The sequence below is a fragment of the Dermacentor albipictus genome, chromosome 5, assembly GCF_038994185.2.
Source record: "Dermacentor albipictus isolate Rhodes 1998 colony chromosome 5, USDA_Dalb.pri_finalv2, whole genome shotgun sequence".
NCBI lineage: Eukaryota > Metazoa > Arthropoda > Arachnida > Ixodida > Ixodidae > Dermacentor > Dermacentor albipictus.
The window spans coordinates 3529732-3548703 of record NC_091825.1 but is presented as its reverse complement, the minus strand read 5'-3'; the positions used below and the strand labels follow the sequence as shown (position 1 = coordinate 3548703).

The window sequence follows — 18972 nt, the reverse complement described above, 5'->3', positions numbered from 1 at the left end:
TGTCTCCAATGCCGATTTGGTTTGCATCTCTGTACTCCACATACCCCTCTCTGCCTCCTTAACCTTTTTCTTGACAGATGATTCCTTACTTGTTCCTCCGCCACTGCCCAAGTATTTGCTTGTCAATTTTCTAGTTCGCTTGCTCCACATATAACGAGATAACAAAGCACTTTTATCTAGACCGCAGAATATACAGCACACCTCACAATAAGCTCACCAGGCCTCAAGCCCTCACGTTCAGAATGCTTCAAACAAACACGTACCCCACGCAGAACAGACTACATCACTACATGACTGACCTATACAAAACATCATATTGCGAAAATTGCCATAGCACGCTAGACGTACATCACTTGCTCTGGCCGTGTGGTCGGACCCACGCAAACAAGGATCAAGACTCCGCCAGGCTACAAGAAGCATTACGCAGCACGGACCTGGCGGAGCAGCTATGGGACGTCCAGCGAGCCCACGATGCGGCCAGGGAGTTACAACACCCGGTCCCAACGTGGGAGTAGCCCGCTCTATGGGACCTTGCGTCCCGTAGCTCGCAGGACCTCTCATTAAAGTTATTCAATCCAATCCAATCCTCCACCTCGTGTCAACATTCCTCGTGTATAAGTAACTGAAAACCTTCCTAGACCCCCTTCTTTTTGCTGTGCGCAACGCCACCTAGGGACGACGCAGAGAAACTAATAGTTATAAATTGTAGTAGTCACACGCACTGCTATTTCGAAACATGTTTAAGCTTGAGAAGAAAAAATACATTTTTTAGACGAATATTTCATTCATTGGAAGACGAGAGACGTTTCGGGTTGTAACATGCTGTCTGCGAGCAGACGACAAACGAGGGAAGTAAACTTCCGGGGAGTTCACCGCTTGCCGATTGGCTGCTCTCTTCGCTCCGTTCTCACAAATTTTGCATACTGCCACTTTGTGACGTTGCAGCAACCGAATAGATTGCGTGTCGAACAACGATCTCCGATCGCGCCCCTGGAAAGTACAAATGTCCAGTTATCCAAATCGAAACTTGACGAGCCAACGGGACACGTCACTCGGTTTCGCGAACCTAATTGGACTCAGCAATCGGTTTTCGCGAACCCAATTGGACTATTCATTTGGTTTAAACAAATCCAACTGGTTTTCACTTGAACCACTTGAAATCCAATCGGCGTCAAATGGTACCATTTGAAGAACCCAAAGGAGCCCAAGGGATTTTTCTCTTTTTTACTGGGCGGCCAATGGGGACACCCCCTTGTGCATCTACTCCGGCGCGACGCGCGCGCGTCCCTGTCAGAAAGGCAGTCGACTCGACTGAGCATCGCCTCGATGGTGGCGGCGCCTGGCGGATGCAAGGTCCCTATTCTCCGATGGCTGCCTCCGTCCAGCGTTGCCTCCTCGCCTGGTAGGCGCTGGGCAGAAGGACTGGTCGTCCTTGAACGACCTTTCAATGCTGCAAAACAGCTTCTCCGGAGGATAACTTCTATGTGATATACACTTATATATAAATACTTTATATGTGATATAAAGTATTCTTAAACGATATACTTTAGTTTTCCTATTAAAACATTTCCTAAGTTTGGCAGTCGGTGAGCAAAATTACGCATTGACGGTAAAGGGCATGCACATTTTACAGGGTAAGAACGAGGCTCGACTATTGAAGTTGAGAGAAGAAAAGAAAGATTTGAGAGCTTATGTCGATAAAAGGTATAAACAGCCTCCCCCCTCCCCACCTCCCCGAGCTGTGCGCAAGTTAAAGGTGGCACGAGCACTTTTGCTTGCGCGCGCACACATTTTTATGGAGTCACCACGGCTCCGAATAATCCACAGCGATTAAGTGACCTATGCAAAACACGCGCGGTGCAACATCCGCTCATGCGCAACATTCTGTGCAAGCTTATCGCTGCTTTGCGACCGAAGATTCGTAGAACTTAAGCGCTTCCTCATAACCTCTGACGAATTTGCCGTGTGGCCCAAGCTTCACTTAGCAACTTCCAACACTGAGTGAGGGGGTCAGTACGACCGTTCAAACATCCACTGCGGAAAGCAAGAGCAGTTGAATGCGGCTGCACACACGCAACTCACTCCAACTGCAGCCGCCGCCGCAGCCGTGCTGGCCGGGCGAACAGGGAGCGAAGCCGCAGGGGGAAAGGGTGGCAGCACCGTACAGTCACGTGACTCAAGAGCCATTTGGCTATTTGTGCGAGCTAAGATGGCCGTGGTCCCGGAGCAACCATACAACGGTTCGGTCCCACCTTTGGGACTGAACTCGCCGCCTGCAAGCTACGAACAGGACGACAGGGTTGCACTGTCGGGCGAGGTAGGCTGCTTACGCATCTCTGCTTCACAGCGGGCACTGTTGAGCGCGGACCCCCGAACGCAGCGCGTCGACCTAGCAGCGCCGCTCGATCGGCGACGCACGGTGCCGTGCTCGCATCCACCGTCCTCAACCGCCCGGGCAGCGATCACCCGTGCACATAGGCGGCGGTGCTGGAGCCCGCGCTTTGCCGTAAAATTCCCACCTGCCGAGCCCCGCGCCCGCCTGCGAACCAACATAGGCGGCGACCGCTGGAAGCGCGCATGTCATTCTCGACCCGATTGCTGCACTGCAGCTGGAGTGTGTTTTGGCGTCTACGAGTGGCTTCGAGTGACCTGGCGGAAGGGTCGTACTTGGTGCGTCTGTCGTGCTTAAGCAGAGTTCGAGGCTGCGGATCGCCAGATTATTTATCGCCAGATCGATTATTTATGATTATCTTACTCGTGTATCACTCGCAGTGCCAAGTCGTCGAGCCGTCTGAAGAGTGGCTTCGTTGGTATTGAGACGTCAAGACGCGATGGTTCGACCTCACCGATGGCGGGAGACCGCGTCTGCGAAAACCGCCCCGTCGTGTAGCTGACCGTGCCCAGCCGGCGCAACCCGCAGCGAAGCGTTTGTTTACCACCCGAAGTCGTGGCGCCTACACGGTTGGGTCTTCCTATTTCTTCGCAATCACAGCTGATCGCCGATCATTCGCTAGCGTTTGTTTTGGTCGAGGCCCAGTAATTGCTTTCGCTTTATAAGGCGCGTCCTTCGGCCTTTTCCGCTGTCGCGCACCGGCATTTGCTCCGTTGTCGCTCCCACTAGTGTGTCTCGCTCATCGTCGATTTGCTGCTGTACGAACACTGATCGCGAACTGTGTGCGCATGGACGTAGCGGTGGTTTCACTATGACCCCGCATGGCTCGTCTTCTGGGGACCCTGCATGGCCAACGTCGTGTTGCGTTGCCTGTGGGAAACTGGGTGACTGACGATGTCTGATTCTTCGCGGCAATCGTTATTTGCCTCCAGTCCGTGTGACTGCACATGTCAGCATCGCGACAGCGTGACGTTCAAACCGGCACACATTTAACACAGACGAGATGCAGCTATTTTCTTTAATGTGAATAGCCGACTGACTATTCTGCAGGCATTTGGCAGCCAAGTGACAGCATGTAAAATGATAGAGGAGGCATTCCTTTCAGCTTTTCAGTACAAGTTTTTCGTTTTCTTTGAGGCCATCATGGGGCAACTTGAGCAGTGCCCACTGGTACCTGCAGTATGCATTCTTGCACCTTGTTGGAAGATCCTTCTTGGACGTGGGGAGGTTATCGTGACTAATAAGGCGAGTGTTGTGACACATCTGTGATAGTCTGGCTCCCAGGAAGGAGAGGTGTTTGTTGATTTCTGTGCACTGCTTGCTTGAAGCCAAATGGAATAGGGACTCGCAGTGCACATAATGGGGTGTGTTCATTGCAGGGTTACTGTAATTTGGGACGCTAGTACAACAAGCAGCTCAAGAATGTGTTGCTCTCCTGTTCTTGGGGACATTTGCGCTTGTTATTCAATGTTAGTATTTGGCGGTATTGTCTGCCCGTATTTTCTTTATTTGAAAAGTTGCCTTTGTGGCCTCAAAAACACAGTACTCATCAGACAGCAGCATGTTGTATTGAAATGTGGCTTCTGCCTTATCTCAGATGGGTGAATTTATTTTGTGCAGAACTTTGTGTCGCGGAAGTATGCTTCATTCTCCGAGGCTTCAAGCTAGTTACAGACGCATTCTAGGAAAAAAGCTTTCACTCATCCAGAGAATGGCCTAGCCATTGCAGTCAGTGACTGTGTAGGAAAACTATGAAGCTAGAAACTGCTTTATACTGCAGTGAATATAGAAAGAAGACCACTCTTCTAAGAATCTCGATATCTTTGTTTTATTCCAAGAGTGGCAGCATGAAGGGGCAAACAGTTCTTTCTTTTACACTTTTGTGTTGCCCGTGCTCGAATGAACTTTTTTGAACCTTTTTGATTGCCATGTAGAGTCACTCGGTAGCAAATTGGCCAAACTGTCTAACCTGTTTCATTACCAGCAGCTTAATCCAATTCACAAATTATAAAAAGGACATGTTTGTTATGCGGTGCCATATGTTTGTTGTGGTGGCAATGCTTTCTTGTTAATGAGAGCTATCTGGGTGTGTCTCAGAGCACTATACTCTTGCTTGTCCTAATATTTGCGTAAAGAGAAAAATAATTGCTCCAAATTATTTTCAATATCATATGACTATTAGTACTACATTACAGATGCCCTCTGCCTAACTGGGATTTGAAAAAGTAAGCACCAGTAAAAGAAGCATTTTGCAGATCCTTCGCAATGTAGGTGTCTATGATAATGTTTTGCTTGCACAGCATATCATAAAGCATATTAAATGTTTGTTGCGTAGATTTCACGCAATGTGAGGAAGAATGTGGCTCTCTCAAATGAGTGTGGGAAATTGTTGGTGCTTTGCTTCGTGAAACGCGAGCATTCTTACTCACAAGTCTCACTGGTAGCTTCTTGTTGCTTTTTGCAGCAATGTGTTGGCATTTGGTGCACCGCGAAACAACAGTGTTTATGCAATTCAATATTTTCTGCTGTGAGAGCTTGCTTAGAAGCGCCGTTAAAAAAATGTTACATGCCTTTATTTTGCTGCCAGCCTATCAATCGCGATGCTACAAGGACACCACTGTATCCCACAATTGTGACTTCTGCTGTATAACATGTAAAGGCATCTCGGATAGGTATGTAATAGTAATGTGCAATGAAGTACCACGCGTCTAAATACATGTGACCATTCTACACCCTTTGTGCCGTAGTGGCACATAGCCGTTATGTTGGAATGCCCAAGAATGGGCTCATACCCATTATCATACCCCATGGCACTAGAATGATGTAGCTGAAATGTAAGTGAGAGGAAACCGTGAATTAGGAAGTCAGTGTGCACATTGAGAGATTAATGTAACAACCATGTGAAGTCAAGGATAGCATTAGGAAATTTATTTGTACTCCTGAAAGAAGTGTCGAAGCTAAAGGGAAATGGAAGTGGATAAAAACCCAACTTACCGCTGGTGGGATCTGAATCCATGACTTCCGCATATGTGGGTTACACTGCCATTTGCGCTGGCTGTGGCGGCAGCTGTTCCCATGTCCACATGCTTAGGTGTTTATGTGTGAGTGGTATTATAATCCTGGTGCCTGTCACAGTTGTCTTGTAAATAAAGATCTGTATTGTATGCCAATGTCATGCCGAATGTTCTCTGATTGACTAAAACAAGGATGTCACATCTGCGTGAAAGACATCATTGCTGCAAAACGTTGCCCTGCTGGATCTCCTGTAAACTGAAATATTCTAGCAGGGAAACATTTTGTCAGTGATGCTGCAGTTTAGGCATGCATGACATCCCAGTTTCAGTTAATAGTGGCAAAATAGCATTACACCAGCATACAAAACAGAATGCTGTGCTACAAAAAATTCCCAAGACCATAGGAACGGCTTATATCTGGAAAAACACTCTTGAGCAGCATTATTTCCGCCAATATAAACATTCTTTCCTGATGTTCATGCCTCATTCAAAAGTAAATTATACTTTACTTTGTGGGTGCCCTAATTATAAAGTATCGCAGTATGCTTGCGTAGTGTCACGCAGAAATACTGACCAGCTCTTCAGCATACCACCCATTGGTGAATTCCTTACATATTAATATGTATGTTATCGGAGCTCATAGATAAATCAGGGTATGTCGTTAATTTTTGGACAGACTGTACAAATGCGCGCTTCATACAGTGCAGTGCATAAAACATGACTGCAAGCTAAAATGCAGCAAAACATCTACTTTACACCATGTTACATATTCAGACTTTATTACCTAATCAATGAGAAAAGATACAGAATGTGTAATTAGCAAGCATGGCAAATAGCAGCTAAGGTGGCCATGTGTTGACCTTGATGATAAATATTAATTCCACAGTCAGTGCAGGCCAGCCTTTGTAGGGCAGAACTGGCTACCCACGGAAGCTTGTTGTCGCAGGTTGCGTGTGAAGGTTCTTACAAAGGCAAGTAAAATGTGCACATAAGAGAAAAAAATGAGAGTAAATGAGAATGCATAATGAAACTTCAATTAGCAATATTTCCACTTTGCACGAACAGCAGGAACTGGGAAAACAGGGCAGGACACTTTAATTAGGCAAACTAAAGAACCATTAGGCAGGGACCTTGTCTTCTCTTCTGCAATGTGCAAGATTTTCGTCTTTCTCTACGTGCTGCATGTTGGATGTGACAATATGTGCCAAGCGAGAAGCTTGGCTCGCATTAAAACAGTCCGAGGACACCTAAACACTTCTTATGTGTTGTGAACTTGCACTGACAAGAAACGTGCTGATAACACAGGCTTCAGAGACTGAGGGTGACATGACATTGCGTAGATGTCCTTTCCCCTCACACAAGACCTGGCGCGCTGGTTTTCCGTTTCCTCACTCTGCTTCGTAGAGGCACGCTTGTGGCATTGCAGCCAATGGGAACTCCATCGAGGCATGCTTGTAACATGCTGTCGCAGCCAACGGGAGTTGAGGCTGCTACAGATGCCGCATGGCAGCTTTTTCACTCAGTGAGGCATTTGATGCTTTAGCATGAAAACATTTTTTGGGTGCTTTGTCAGTACTCTGGAATTTGAACCCCATTTGGTGTAGGTCAGTAATAAATTTGTGTTCCCTAAGCTTGACCATTTAGGTCCTGACCAGTTTGCTTAACAATGGGTTTAGCACAATTAACAGGAATTTTGTGAACATAAACATGGCCTGGGCAGTGTGCAGTCATACTGTACAGTCATACACTTGCCTGAGATCGCGCTGGTGCTTTGATTGTGGATGCTTGAAACCACACTAGCTGTTGCGGTGGATCTTGGGTGGATCTACAGTTGGGCATGTTCAGGATAAATGCACCGGTCCAGAATGGAGTCATGCCATGTAGGACTAGTGGCAGCAGAAGATTTCATGAAACAATTTCGGTAGCAAAAATTATCAACAAACACAAAGCTGAATTCCTTTCGCAGTGAAGAAGTGTAGAAGTGTGCAGTGAAGAAAGTGCATTCCCCCAAACAAAGTGTGTTTTCTTAGCAAATAGCAAATGTCCTTTAATATTAACGAAATTCTCCTGCATACGATGTTGCCACAGCACATATCTCACCAACAATTCCTTCAAACACATCGTAAACATGTGATAAAATATTAGTATTTCAATAAACACCACGATACATGCCATGTCTGCTGCCACTTCTTTTAATTTGTCCACGGGTCAGTGTAACATTATGTATATAAACTTTCACGGTAAACACCTCAAGTCATGTGCCACACATGGCGGCCATCTCTCCTTGCCATTCAATGTCCCCTCACATAATGCTGGAAGTTGTTACATGCCCTCTAGGGAGCGTTCTGCCACAAGCATTTTTCAAATTGGTTCATTAATAGCTGAGATAGAAATAATTGCGGCAAACCCACGATTTCAGGAGGTGAGCTCCACTGCCATGAGGTTCACTCTCTCCACTAGTTCCCTCTAGCCTCTGCAAGCGAAATTTCTTGCCTGCCTTCTCCATACCGGAGTTCGAGGATTGCGGGGCACATGTATCACGGGCCCCGCCTTCATTTTTTAATTTTCCTCGCTTTTTTGCGGCGCGGCGCACTTCCACTGATGGTGTCGCAGGCGAGCTGTTGCATTTGTCTCGTTACAGGCAGTGCATGATTTTGCAAACTGTGCACAAGGACTCGTCACTAGCGGTATATGTCAGTGCTTCACGAACACTGAGGCACACGCAAGCCGATCACAGAGCATGACCACGCACTGGAACACGGTAGAAAATGACATAGTTCCGTTGTCTGCGCATGTAACACATGGCGTGGGTACCAGCAGATGAAACGGAAGTACATCTCTCTTGCTGCAGTGCGAAGTAAAACAAACGCACGATGACATTCAGTTTGTGTGTTTTGTTAGTTCGCTAAACTTTACTTCTTCTCTTGAAGCAACAGATTATACAAACAAAAGATATTGCCTTGCATAATTCTCAAAATCACGTGCCACTATGAGCAGCATCACAGCACTGCCATTTACGTAGGCGCACTTGTGCGATATGCGTCGACTCTCCGGCTGGGAGCACGGCGCCCGCTAGAAGGGCAAGCGGCATTCGGTTTTGAAATTTCAGCTCTTTCCACAGCGTATAGCAATGCAATACTTAGCAGACACGATAATTAGCTAGCATTGTATGCACGAAGCCTTTCAGCTCAAAATGGCCAGACCTGGTGAGGCGCCCTTTAAAGGGCCCCTCATCAGGGCCCATAGCAAATTTTGGTTATAAACTGAAAGTTGTTATACGTCCTCTAGGGAGCGTTCTGCTGCAAAAATGTTTCAAATCGGCTCATTAATAGCCGTGATAGAAATATTTAAGTGCCGCAAACCCATGATTTCAGGAGGCGAGCTCCAATGCATAGCGAGACACTCTTTCCACTCACCCCATCTAGCCTCCGCAAGTGAAATTCCTCCCCTGTGTTCTCCTATACCGGACCTTGAGGATCGCATGACGCATATGACGCCATGAGTCACGGGCCCCGCCTTCATTTTTTTTTTCTCCTCGCACACGAGCTGTTTTGATTGTCTGGTTTCGTACAGCACACTATTTTGCAAACTGTGCGCAAGGACTTGTCACTAGCGGTATAATTCAGTGCTACACGAATACTGAGGCAGAACAAGTGGACCGCAGAGCATGATCACGCACTGGAACACGGTAGAAAATGGCATGGTTTCGATACCTGCGCACATGACTGCACGACCGTGGGAACAAGCAGACAAAGCGGAAGTACATCACTCTTGCTTTGGTGCAAAGGAAAACAAAAAACACGCAGACATTCCGTTTGTGTGTTTTATTATTTCTCTAAACTTCCATTTGTCAATTCAAGCAACAGACCGCACAAATAACAGATGGCGCCTTGAATAATTCTTGAAGTCACATGCCACCATGAGCGACGTCGCACTGCGGACCCGAGTATGTAGGCGCAGGGACGCGAGTACGTCACTGTCCGGCTTGGAGCGCAGCGGCCACAAGGAGGAGGGGAAACGGTGTTCGGATTGAAATTTTATACCTTTCTGCGGTGCGTAGCAATGTAATTCTTTGCAAACACTATCATTGTCGTGTATTGTCAGCTCAAAATGGCCAGGCCTGGTGAGGGGCCCTTTAAGAGTGCAGCTAATGTTGGCTTGCCATAACATTTTCTGCTGTGGTATCAGCACATTGACCTACCAAGTTTAGAGGATTTTATTGCACCAAAATGGTATCAAATACAAGAAAATGCTTTAACATTCATGATGTCATACCAATGTAGTGGTGCAGAGGTTTTGATGGTGCAGTTGTGTGAATACATGGATACCGATTACATAAGAACAGTTCAAGAGAAAGAACAAAAAATGAGCCTTGTTCACAACTCAAATATGTGTGTAAAGCCTGTTACGTATGTTTACCCCATCTCACTTAGAATTAAGGATTCAAATGACTTGAAGGTGATCTCTGCATGACACTAACATTCAATATTCTACACCTTTGTTTGAGTCATCCCTGATTACATAACAGTGCATTCTAACAGCAAACCAGCTTACAATCATAGAGGATTTGACAAACGAAACAATTTTTTAACAGTGATCATGCAGAAGTAGCACTATTTCCGCACGCAAATAATTCAGAGGGCACTTTGGTTTGAGGAAAAAAATAACATTGATCAAATGAATGGGACTTAATGTCCCCTAGTGAGGGTCTCTGGATTAATTTTTACATGATCGTTCTTTTGATGTGCAGTAAAACCTAAGTACAGAAGTATTTTTGCATCGCAGCCCTATCACGAAATGGCTGCTGCTACCTGCAGTCGAACATGAGACAAGAAATGGCTGGGCATGCAGCAGGCAATATCTCATTGCACAATAGACTCGATGCACATGTGACCGTGCATTGAAACCAGGCTTCACAAAAACTTAGAACGACAGAGAGAACGACAGAAAGCTGAGCTAGTTGGTAAAGATTCATTATGCAAAACGGTGAGGCATGCAGACAGGACACAAGAGAAGAGAAGTGGACAACACGAACACCTTACCAACATGATGTTCGGGTTGTCCTGTCTGCACGCCTCACTTTTTGCATAATAATTCACAAAAGCCATTGCATTTAGGCACAGATCCCTTCCTTGGACTATGTCCAACTTTTTCTAGAACTATTCATTAAACCACTGATTAATTAAACATCGAAGGTATATTAGTAGCCAAGTTTATGTGTCACTTATGCCTCTTGGAATGCTTGTTGGTTTTGCTACTTTATTATGGCTACAGTATTTGCAGTCGTATTTGTCTTGTAAAAATAATTACTGCTCCACTCATGCATGTAATTTGGTGTATCAAATGTCTGCATACATTCATTTAATAATTATTCAAAGGCCACACCTGCTTGTGCTAAATATGGCCAGAACGATTACGGAATAAAGAAAGCTAACTCTGGGGATTGCCCCCCACTCAATCCATAATTGTATTGTCCCGGAAACTTAGCTTGGACTGATTTTGAACAGGAGTATGTGGGTATACCAAAGAGCACAGTCAAATGTGTTTCATCATTTGTTGTGATTTCATGTAATTTGTATTAAAAAAATACTGGGGAAGTATAGCAGATTTGTGCAACTAAGCAAAAACAATTTCAGCTCCTATACTCCCTAGCAGGGTGGTGGAATTAAATGTTTATCGTTATGGTTTTAGTTCCATTCCACTGAAAACAGTTCTGTTCTAGTTCCGCACCGGAACGAAAAAAAAAAAAATGAACCGTAACGGTTCATTATGGTTTTGGTTTGCAGACAAAAATTTTTGAAGCAAGCTAACGACAAAAACATACGTAATGGAATGGTAAGGGAATACATCTACTTAGGGCAGGTAGGGACCGCAGATCTGGATCATGAGACTGAAATAATCAGAAGAATAAGAATGGGCTGGGGTGGGTTTGGCAGGCATTCTCAGATCATGAACAGCAGGTTGCCATTATCCCTCAAGAAAAAAGTGTATAATAGCTGTGTCTTACCAGTATTCACCTACGGGGCAGAAACCTGGAGGCTTACGGAAAGGGTTCTACTTAAATTGAGGACGACACAACGAGCTATGGAAAGGAGGATGATGGTTGTAATGTTAAGGGATAAGAAAAGAGCAGATTGGGTGAGGGAACAAATGCGAAATAATGACATCTTAGTTGAAATCAAGAAAAAGAAATGGGCATGGGCAGGACATGTAATGAGGAGCGAAGATAACCGATGGTGATTAAGAGTTATTGACTGGATTCCAAGGGAAGCGTAGCAGGGGGTGGCAGAAAGTTGGGTGGGTGGATGAGATTAAGAAGTTTGCAGGGACAACATGGCCACAATTAGTACATGATTGGGGTAGTTGGAGAAGTATGGGAGAGACCTTTGCCCTGTAGTGGGCGTAACCAGGCTGATGATGATGATGAAGATGAACAGTAAAAACATTACTTTTTCTCGATAAACGAATTATAAATAATCATGCTCAGTGCCTTGAGCATGAAATTAGAAGCAGCACGTCATCGAGTGCACTTGCCAAAATGCGAGGCTGCTGTTCCGATAAAATGAACTTAAGGGGAAGCGTGGGTTCCAAAACCAATTTTGTTAATTTTAGTGTGAACTGGATGATATTTAACAGTATTGTTCAGTTTTTTCTGCTGATTGCAAATATGTAATTAGATTTTGTATATCTGCATTAAAACAAATGATGCAGTGTTTTTAATACAGAAATTCAGTCAATTTCTTACGGGGCTTTTTAAAAACTTTGTCAAAAGCAAAAACAAAGTATGTGGATAGAACGCCAGAGAGTAGCTCTAGCCGGTGATGTTGTTTTTTTGTTCTCAGTGCACTTATAATGCAAAAAAACAACAGATGTAAGCATAATTGCAATATTTTTGCTAATTTTCATTTGTATTTAGTGCAATTAAAATTTAGTCGACAGCTTTAGAAATAAATAAATAGCATCACCGGCTAGATTTTGACACAAATATATTGATACCAAACATTTTGCTGGTACTTGGAAAGAACATATGAAGACCGCCCCGTAAGGCAGTGTGTGGTGTCCTAAAAAATTAAGCTGAGAAAAACGAATTTGAACTTTCAGTTCATGTAACTTTCAATGGCCTAGCAATATTTTGTTTTTTATTTATTTATTTGAACCTCAAGGGTCCCTGGTGGGACATGAGGGGTGGGCGCAAGAACGGTGGTTAAGAATGAATGTTACATGAGAATCATGATGATGACATGGCTTCCTCGATGGCAGTCTTGAAATGGGCTGGATCAGGGATTAGCGCTAAGTCGCAGGGAAGGTCATTCCAATCGTGAGCTGTGTGGACAAAAAATGATTTCTGAAATTTAGTTGTTCGGGAACGATGCGGGATGTCGCTGTTTGGATGGCCTGTGCGGGGTGTTCGACGTACTGGTAGGATGAGGTTGCTGTCACGGGGCAAACAATGGAAAAACCTGTGATAAAGGCAGAGACGTGAAATTCGGCGGTGGGAAGCAAGAGAAGGAAGTTTTAGTTGCAACTTCAGGGCGGATATGCTAGAGTATCGCGAGTAGTTTGAAAGAATAAAGCGAGTGGCACGATTCGGAACAAATTCAAGAGCTGAGATAAGGTTAGACTGATGGGGGTCAAATATTGCACAAGCGTATCCAAGTTAGGTCCCGCAAATGTTTTATAAGCTAGTAATTTTAGGGAAGAAGGTGTCATGCACAGGTTACGATGGAGATACCCAACTGCTCGATTAGATGAATTTATGGTGTGGTTAATGTACTAGATACTAGGTACTAGATGTTACTGTAGAAGGCAAGTCGTTAATGTATATTAGAAAGAGCAAGGGGCCGAGAACTGTGCCTTGAGGTACTCCTGAAAGAATGTGTGAGTAGGATGATGAGAAGCCATTAGTGGAAACAAATTGCATGCGGTCAGTTAAAAAGCTTCGAATCCAGTTCAAGACACTAGGATGAATGTTTAACAGAGACATTTTAAGTAAAAGGCGGGAATGGGGTACTTCATCGAAAGCTTTCTCGAAATCTAAAAATACCACATCAGTTGGGATATTGCGGTTAAGATAGGAATGAATGTTATGCAGGAACAAAGCTAATTGGGTTTCGCATGAGTGGTCTTTTCGGAATCCGTGTTGGTTTGGATGAAAGAAGTTGGCTGATGTTAGAAAAGTGGCAACATTAGAGTAAATGACGTGTTCCATGATCTTAGAGCATACACTGGTTAGCGAAATGGGTCGGTAATTACCTGAGGATGATCTGTCTGACCTGTCACCTTTCTTGAAAGCTGGAATCACCTTCCCAATTGGCCAGTCATGTGGAACTGAGCCTGTATCAAGCGACTGTTGAAAAATGAGGGAAAGAATAAGACTGCAAACATGTTTAGTATTCTTTAAGACTTTGGAATTAATTCCATCGATACCGCAGGAAGATGAAAATTTTAGCGAGTCGACAATATTAACAATACCATGTGAGTTGAAGGTGATGCCGTCCATTGGTGGATGCGGCAAAGGCGCAGGATCAGTGAAATCACGAGTTGTTTCATTAGTAAAAACTGAAGAGAATGCATGGTTCAAGACATAAGGTACGTCGGATACGCCTACTGGTGAGCCAGTGCTGTCAATGAGAGAAATAGTAGTGTCAACATCAGGGATGATTGTTTTCCAGAAGCGCTTAGAGTTGCTTTGTAGCATTTCAGGTATGGTAGTGGAAAAAAACCCGAGCTTAGTTTGGGTAGCGAGATCGGAATATTGCTTGGCAGTGGTGTGGTATTTGTTCCAGGCACATTTGGTGTTAGATAACTTGACAGGACGGAAAAGGCGCTTTTTTTTATTGTTTAAACGCTTTAATGTAACGTTAAACCACGGAGAATGTTTTTGCTCTGTTATGCTGATGGCAGGAATGTAAAGTCGAATCAAACGCAGCATTTCTGACTTGAAGAGAGACCAGTTCGACTCGGCAGAACGTAAGTGGTAGGTAGAATCAAAATGGTTATGGAAAACAAGAAGGTCGGGATTCATGCTAATGTAGTCTCCTTTGTCGTGCTGCATTAGTACTTTTTTGGGTTTAGGACTTTTGGTAACACTGGTAGAAAAGGTAGTGTGAAGTACAACGTGGTCACTAAGGCCGGTAATGTACGAAGGAGCACAGAATTCGTCAGGGTGCGTGGTCCAAATAAGGTCAAGAATGTTTGATATATAGTCAGTCGTGCGGGTGGGCTCAGACAATTTGAGACAAGCCGATAGTTAAGCATGTGTCTAGGAATTCATTAGATGCCTGACTTTCTGTTAGGGTGCGGGACATATCATTCCAATCTATGGACGGAAAGTTGAAATCGCCGAAAAGCAAAATGGGGGTGCATGGGTAAGATAAGATTAGCAAATCGAGCGTGTCATGAAAGAACGTTATGAAGGAACTGTCCGTATGAGGCAGTCGATAGCATATACCGATGAGTACGCGAGGGGATGAAGCATGACAGCACACCCAAATTGTTTCCAACGAGGTTACTATGTTAACAACTGCACAATTTAGAAGGCGCTTGGCAGCGATAAGAACACCACCGCCACGGCAGCCGTCAGGTCTGTCTTTTCGGAATATATAGAATTCAGGAAGTTCGGGCAGGATTTCGGAATCTAAGATTGATGAATTTAGCCATGTTTCAGTCAGCAGAACGACGTTGCTGGATGATGAACTGATAAGACTACATAAGGAATCACGCTTGGGTATTATACTGCGAATGTTAGTCTAAAAAAGGGACAGATGATTGTTTTTGGACCGTACGTTACTGCTGGGGGGAATTGGTGGCTGCTATGATTTACGTTCAAGCACTTTGTCAGCGGTGTGATCAAAGATGTACGTTTTACCATTAGAGATTAGCCTGTTGTGACGGAGCTTGTAGGGGATGTGGTTAGTTTTCACAAATTCAATGAGGCGTTTACGGGCGAGTCGGGTGTTAGGGGAGAAGTCTTCGCTGATTGCGTAATCAGTCGATTTAAGCTTATAAGCTGATGATAAAACGTATTCTTTGTCCTTGAACTGCAGAAATTTAACTATGATTGGGCGGAGCTTTCCTCTTTTTGAATGTGCCTAGACGATGCGCTCGCTCGATGTTATTGCTTTCGATGGTTATATTCAGGTTCTCCTGGCAGTGATCAATTATTAGTTTTTCAGAATCACTCCAGCTTTCGTTTTCCGCATCTTTGAGCCCATAGAACACCAAATTGCTTCGGCGAGACATGTTTTCAAGGTTGTCCATTCGGGCAGTCAAAGTAGATACTTGAGCTGAGCAGTTGGTGGTAATGCTTTGTATGCTGTCAATTTGAGATCTTACATGTGAAATAGACTGGAAATCTGTCTCAATCTTCGCAAGCATATCTTCATATTGCCAATATGGCAATATGAATTGCATCACTATGTCACCCCGTTCTTCAGCAACAAGATCATGACATATATATGGCCATTGTGCAAAAATAACACGGAAATATTGGTTGCAACATCATACAAGTCATTGAAAGCAATGCTAGAAAGCTAGCACCACGTGCTTCACATTTCTATTTTATTTCCTTGTTGAACAGAAGGCACACAAATGGCATCCCTATGCAAATAAAGTTGCACAGAGTTCATGGCCACAACAAAATATGTCCTTTCCACAAAGTTTATGGCTACACCAAAAAATCTGGATCAAATCCCAGTGGTGGTCGCCACATTTCAATGGGGCCGAAATGCAAAGAAGTTAATGTGCTTGTGTTGTAGCGCTTCCCAAGTGGTCAAAATTAATCCAGAATCATATCATGGTTTTGGAACGTAAAATCCCATAATTTAAATAAAAAGAAATGAATACCGTATTTACACGATTGTAAGTCGACTCGAATGTAAGTCGACCCCCCCATATCGCGTGACCGAAAAAAAAAATAAGAGTGCATACCCGAGGGCGCATTCGATAACGAAAATTTATTAGTAGCTGACATGGTCACTGGACTACTCGTCTTCACTAGTGCTGCCATCGTCATCGTTGCTGCGGTCCCACAGCGCGTCGTGGTCCAGCGAAATTTCAAATTTGGCAAACATCTTGCGGAACAGCAGCCCACGCCAAATGCACCTAACCACACGCAGCCGTCAGGGAGGCTCTTTTGACAGGACCGGTTAGCGTAATTTCGCAGTCTTCTGCCGCCAGCCACTCGTTGTACCCACGGCGGAGCAGAACCTTAAAATTAAGGCGAAGGTCCGGGCTTGTTTCATGACCACGTCGCACTTCACTGGCAGGGACCGATCACGCATTTCAGCGACGTACGCCGCGAGCTTAGCATACAGCTCCGGAAAGCGTCCAGACTTCGGCACGTGGGAAATTTCTCACTTGCCGTCACAGGTGAAAATTTCGCTTCGCTGCAGTCGCCACTCTCGCACCACCCGTTTAGAAACATCGAAATTGCGGCCCGCTGCGCAGCGATTTGTTTCTTCGGCGTAAAGGATGGCAGCCCTCTTGAACGCTGCTGTGAACGAGTCCCGAACGATTAGTGGGCCTGGAGCACTCATGACTACTGGGGAAGCATAGAAGTAGCACGTAGCCGGCAGTCAAGTGGAACGCGTCTAGCCTTTTAACAGAAAAGAGAAACCCGCAAGCGCTGTCTGCTCTTCCATGAACTACCGATGCTCCCCGCAAGCGCCGCCGTTCTGAGGGTGCCGCCGCAAATGGGAACAGCGGTGCTTCCATCAACTATCGACACCCCCTCACCCATCATTGTTGCATGCACTGTAAAACTCTCAAAAATGTTGAAAAACCCTTCCGAAAAGCGAACAAACACGCGGGATAGCGAAAAGATACGGGTAGGGCCATAGAGGAACCATAAAATTGTAACTACATTGTAGCTCCCGTTGGTATCGGTACAGTGTACTAGAATATTCTAGCACACTGTAGTATCGGTTTTTTTTGGCGGCGCCATGTTTTGGTTTCGATTGTAAGTCGACCCCCCAACTTCAGACTTTCAAATTTAAAAAAAGGGGTCGACTTACAATCGTGTAAATACGGTATCTATTGCACACTCACACAATGGTGCATTCAGCACAGGTCACACCTAGACCTATAAAAGCCCAGGACTGTAGGCAGAGTCTGTTGCTAGCTTGTGCCTCTTTGCAAGCTTGTTTGTCAAAGGATTTCTGTTTGTGTGATCCTTGTTGGACATGTGAAGAGGAGACGATACTTTTCAAGGCTTCGGCGCACCATACAGCTACCGGCACTGTAGCCCAGCTTCTCGGCTACTGCAGTGTTGCTTCTTGTCATACCCTAGTTAAATCGGTTGATGGCTTAGCTGCTGCCCTCTGGGCACAGTGCAGTGAGGCATGCTTAGTATTCGGGGCTTGATCCCAGATCACGGAATGCAGACTTTCACTGGCATTCTGAGTCATGCCATTGCTGCGCCACTCCAAGAGGGCTTCCTCACGCAGCCGCTTGAAAACTGGCTCCAGAGCTTCGCACACGAAGTCGGGCAGGCTGTTTTTGTGTGCTGGAGGTCGCTTGCCCTTTGCCACTGCTCGGTTGTAGCTGCACCAGGATTCTAACCCTTCAGGACAAAGGTCATGCTTGGGGACATCATCAGTTGACGACATATGGTGCAGGGTAGCCTCAACTGCCCTCTTCATGCCTGGCACGTCATTCTTGTGACTCCTCAGGGCCCAGCCATAGTAATTTGTAATCTTCTTGATCCTGTCCTGGGTGTGCCGTCCCTTTCCTCTAAGTGGCTCACCTTGGGCCATCTTTTTGTCAACCAGCCCACGCAAGGCCACTTGTGCACATGATTGATGCAGTCTTTCTTGTCTATCTTGATGAAGCCTTTAACAGCTTGCTCGGTCAAGGCGTGGAATGTCCTGCTGTCACCATCAGAGAGCATTGTCGTGTAACGCAGCTTGTACTTGTCAAGGGATCTCTGAAACATGAGTAGTGCAGCTTGCACCTCCATTTGCCCGGCATTACAGTCAATGTTTTTCTGTCACTCTGGAAGATGTTTTGCGTGCCAAGCCACATACCCTTGCTCACTGGGTTTTGGACCATGTGAGCAGCCCAAGCAATAGTTTGACAGCATGACATGGTCAACGACGAGCCCGGTGTACATCTCAATGATGCACCCAACAGCGCCGTGCGAACTGCGGCCGCATGTCATAAATGACATCTATGTTCCCTGGTGGGTTTCCCAAGTCCTTGTAAAGTTCCCTGATTTGGGCCACACTTGCAGCCTCACAATCTGTTGCAGCACTGCTGCACGTTCGAACCATCATGCTCATATGGCCCTGATAGGTCTTGTTTCATTTCATTTCATTTCATTTCCTTAAAGGCCCCATTGAAGGGGTATTACATAAGGGGTGGGTACATACATACATAAAGAAATTGAAGGCCATATTTTTATTACAGGGTAAGATAATTTGTTACGGTGTTTAAAAATGTGCTAGGACAGGTTATGACTGTGATTTCGTTGGAAAGGCCGTTCCAGTCTGTTGCTGCACGAAAAAAGAATGAAGACGAAAAAGTGACAGTGCGTGTACGTGGGCGCGCGACTTGTTGCGGGTGACC

At 45.2% G+C, this 18972-nt stretch overlaps 1 protein-coding gene across 5 annotated transcripts in view; it reads left to right on the top strand.

The window, feature by feature from the left end:
* Positions 1–1961: 1961 nt before the first annotated feature.
* Raf (Raf oncogene) overlaps positions 1962–18972 on the top strand; it is a 275768-nt gene continuing 258757 nt past the window's right edge. For 2 of the 5 annotated variants that reach the window (XM_070538215.1, XM_070538214.1), the window contains exon 1: positions 1963–2317. In XM_070538215.1, coding sequence (XP_070394316.1) covers positions 2210–2317 — 108 coding nt within the window. In that variant the 5' untranslated portion in view covers positions 1963–2209. Of the gene's footprint in view, positions 2318–2380; positions 2671–2772; positions 2962–18972 lie in introns of all 5 variants that reach the window. The other 3 variants (XM_070538213.1, XM_070538212.1, XM_070538211.1) reach the window with 3 other exon arrangements.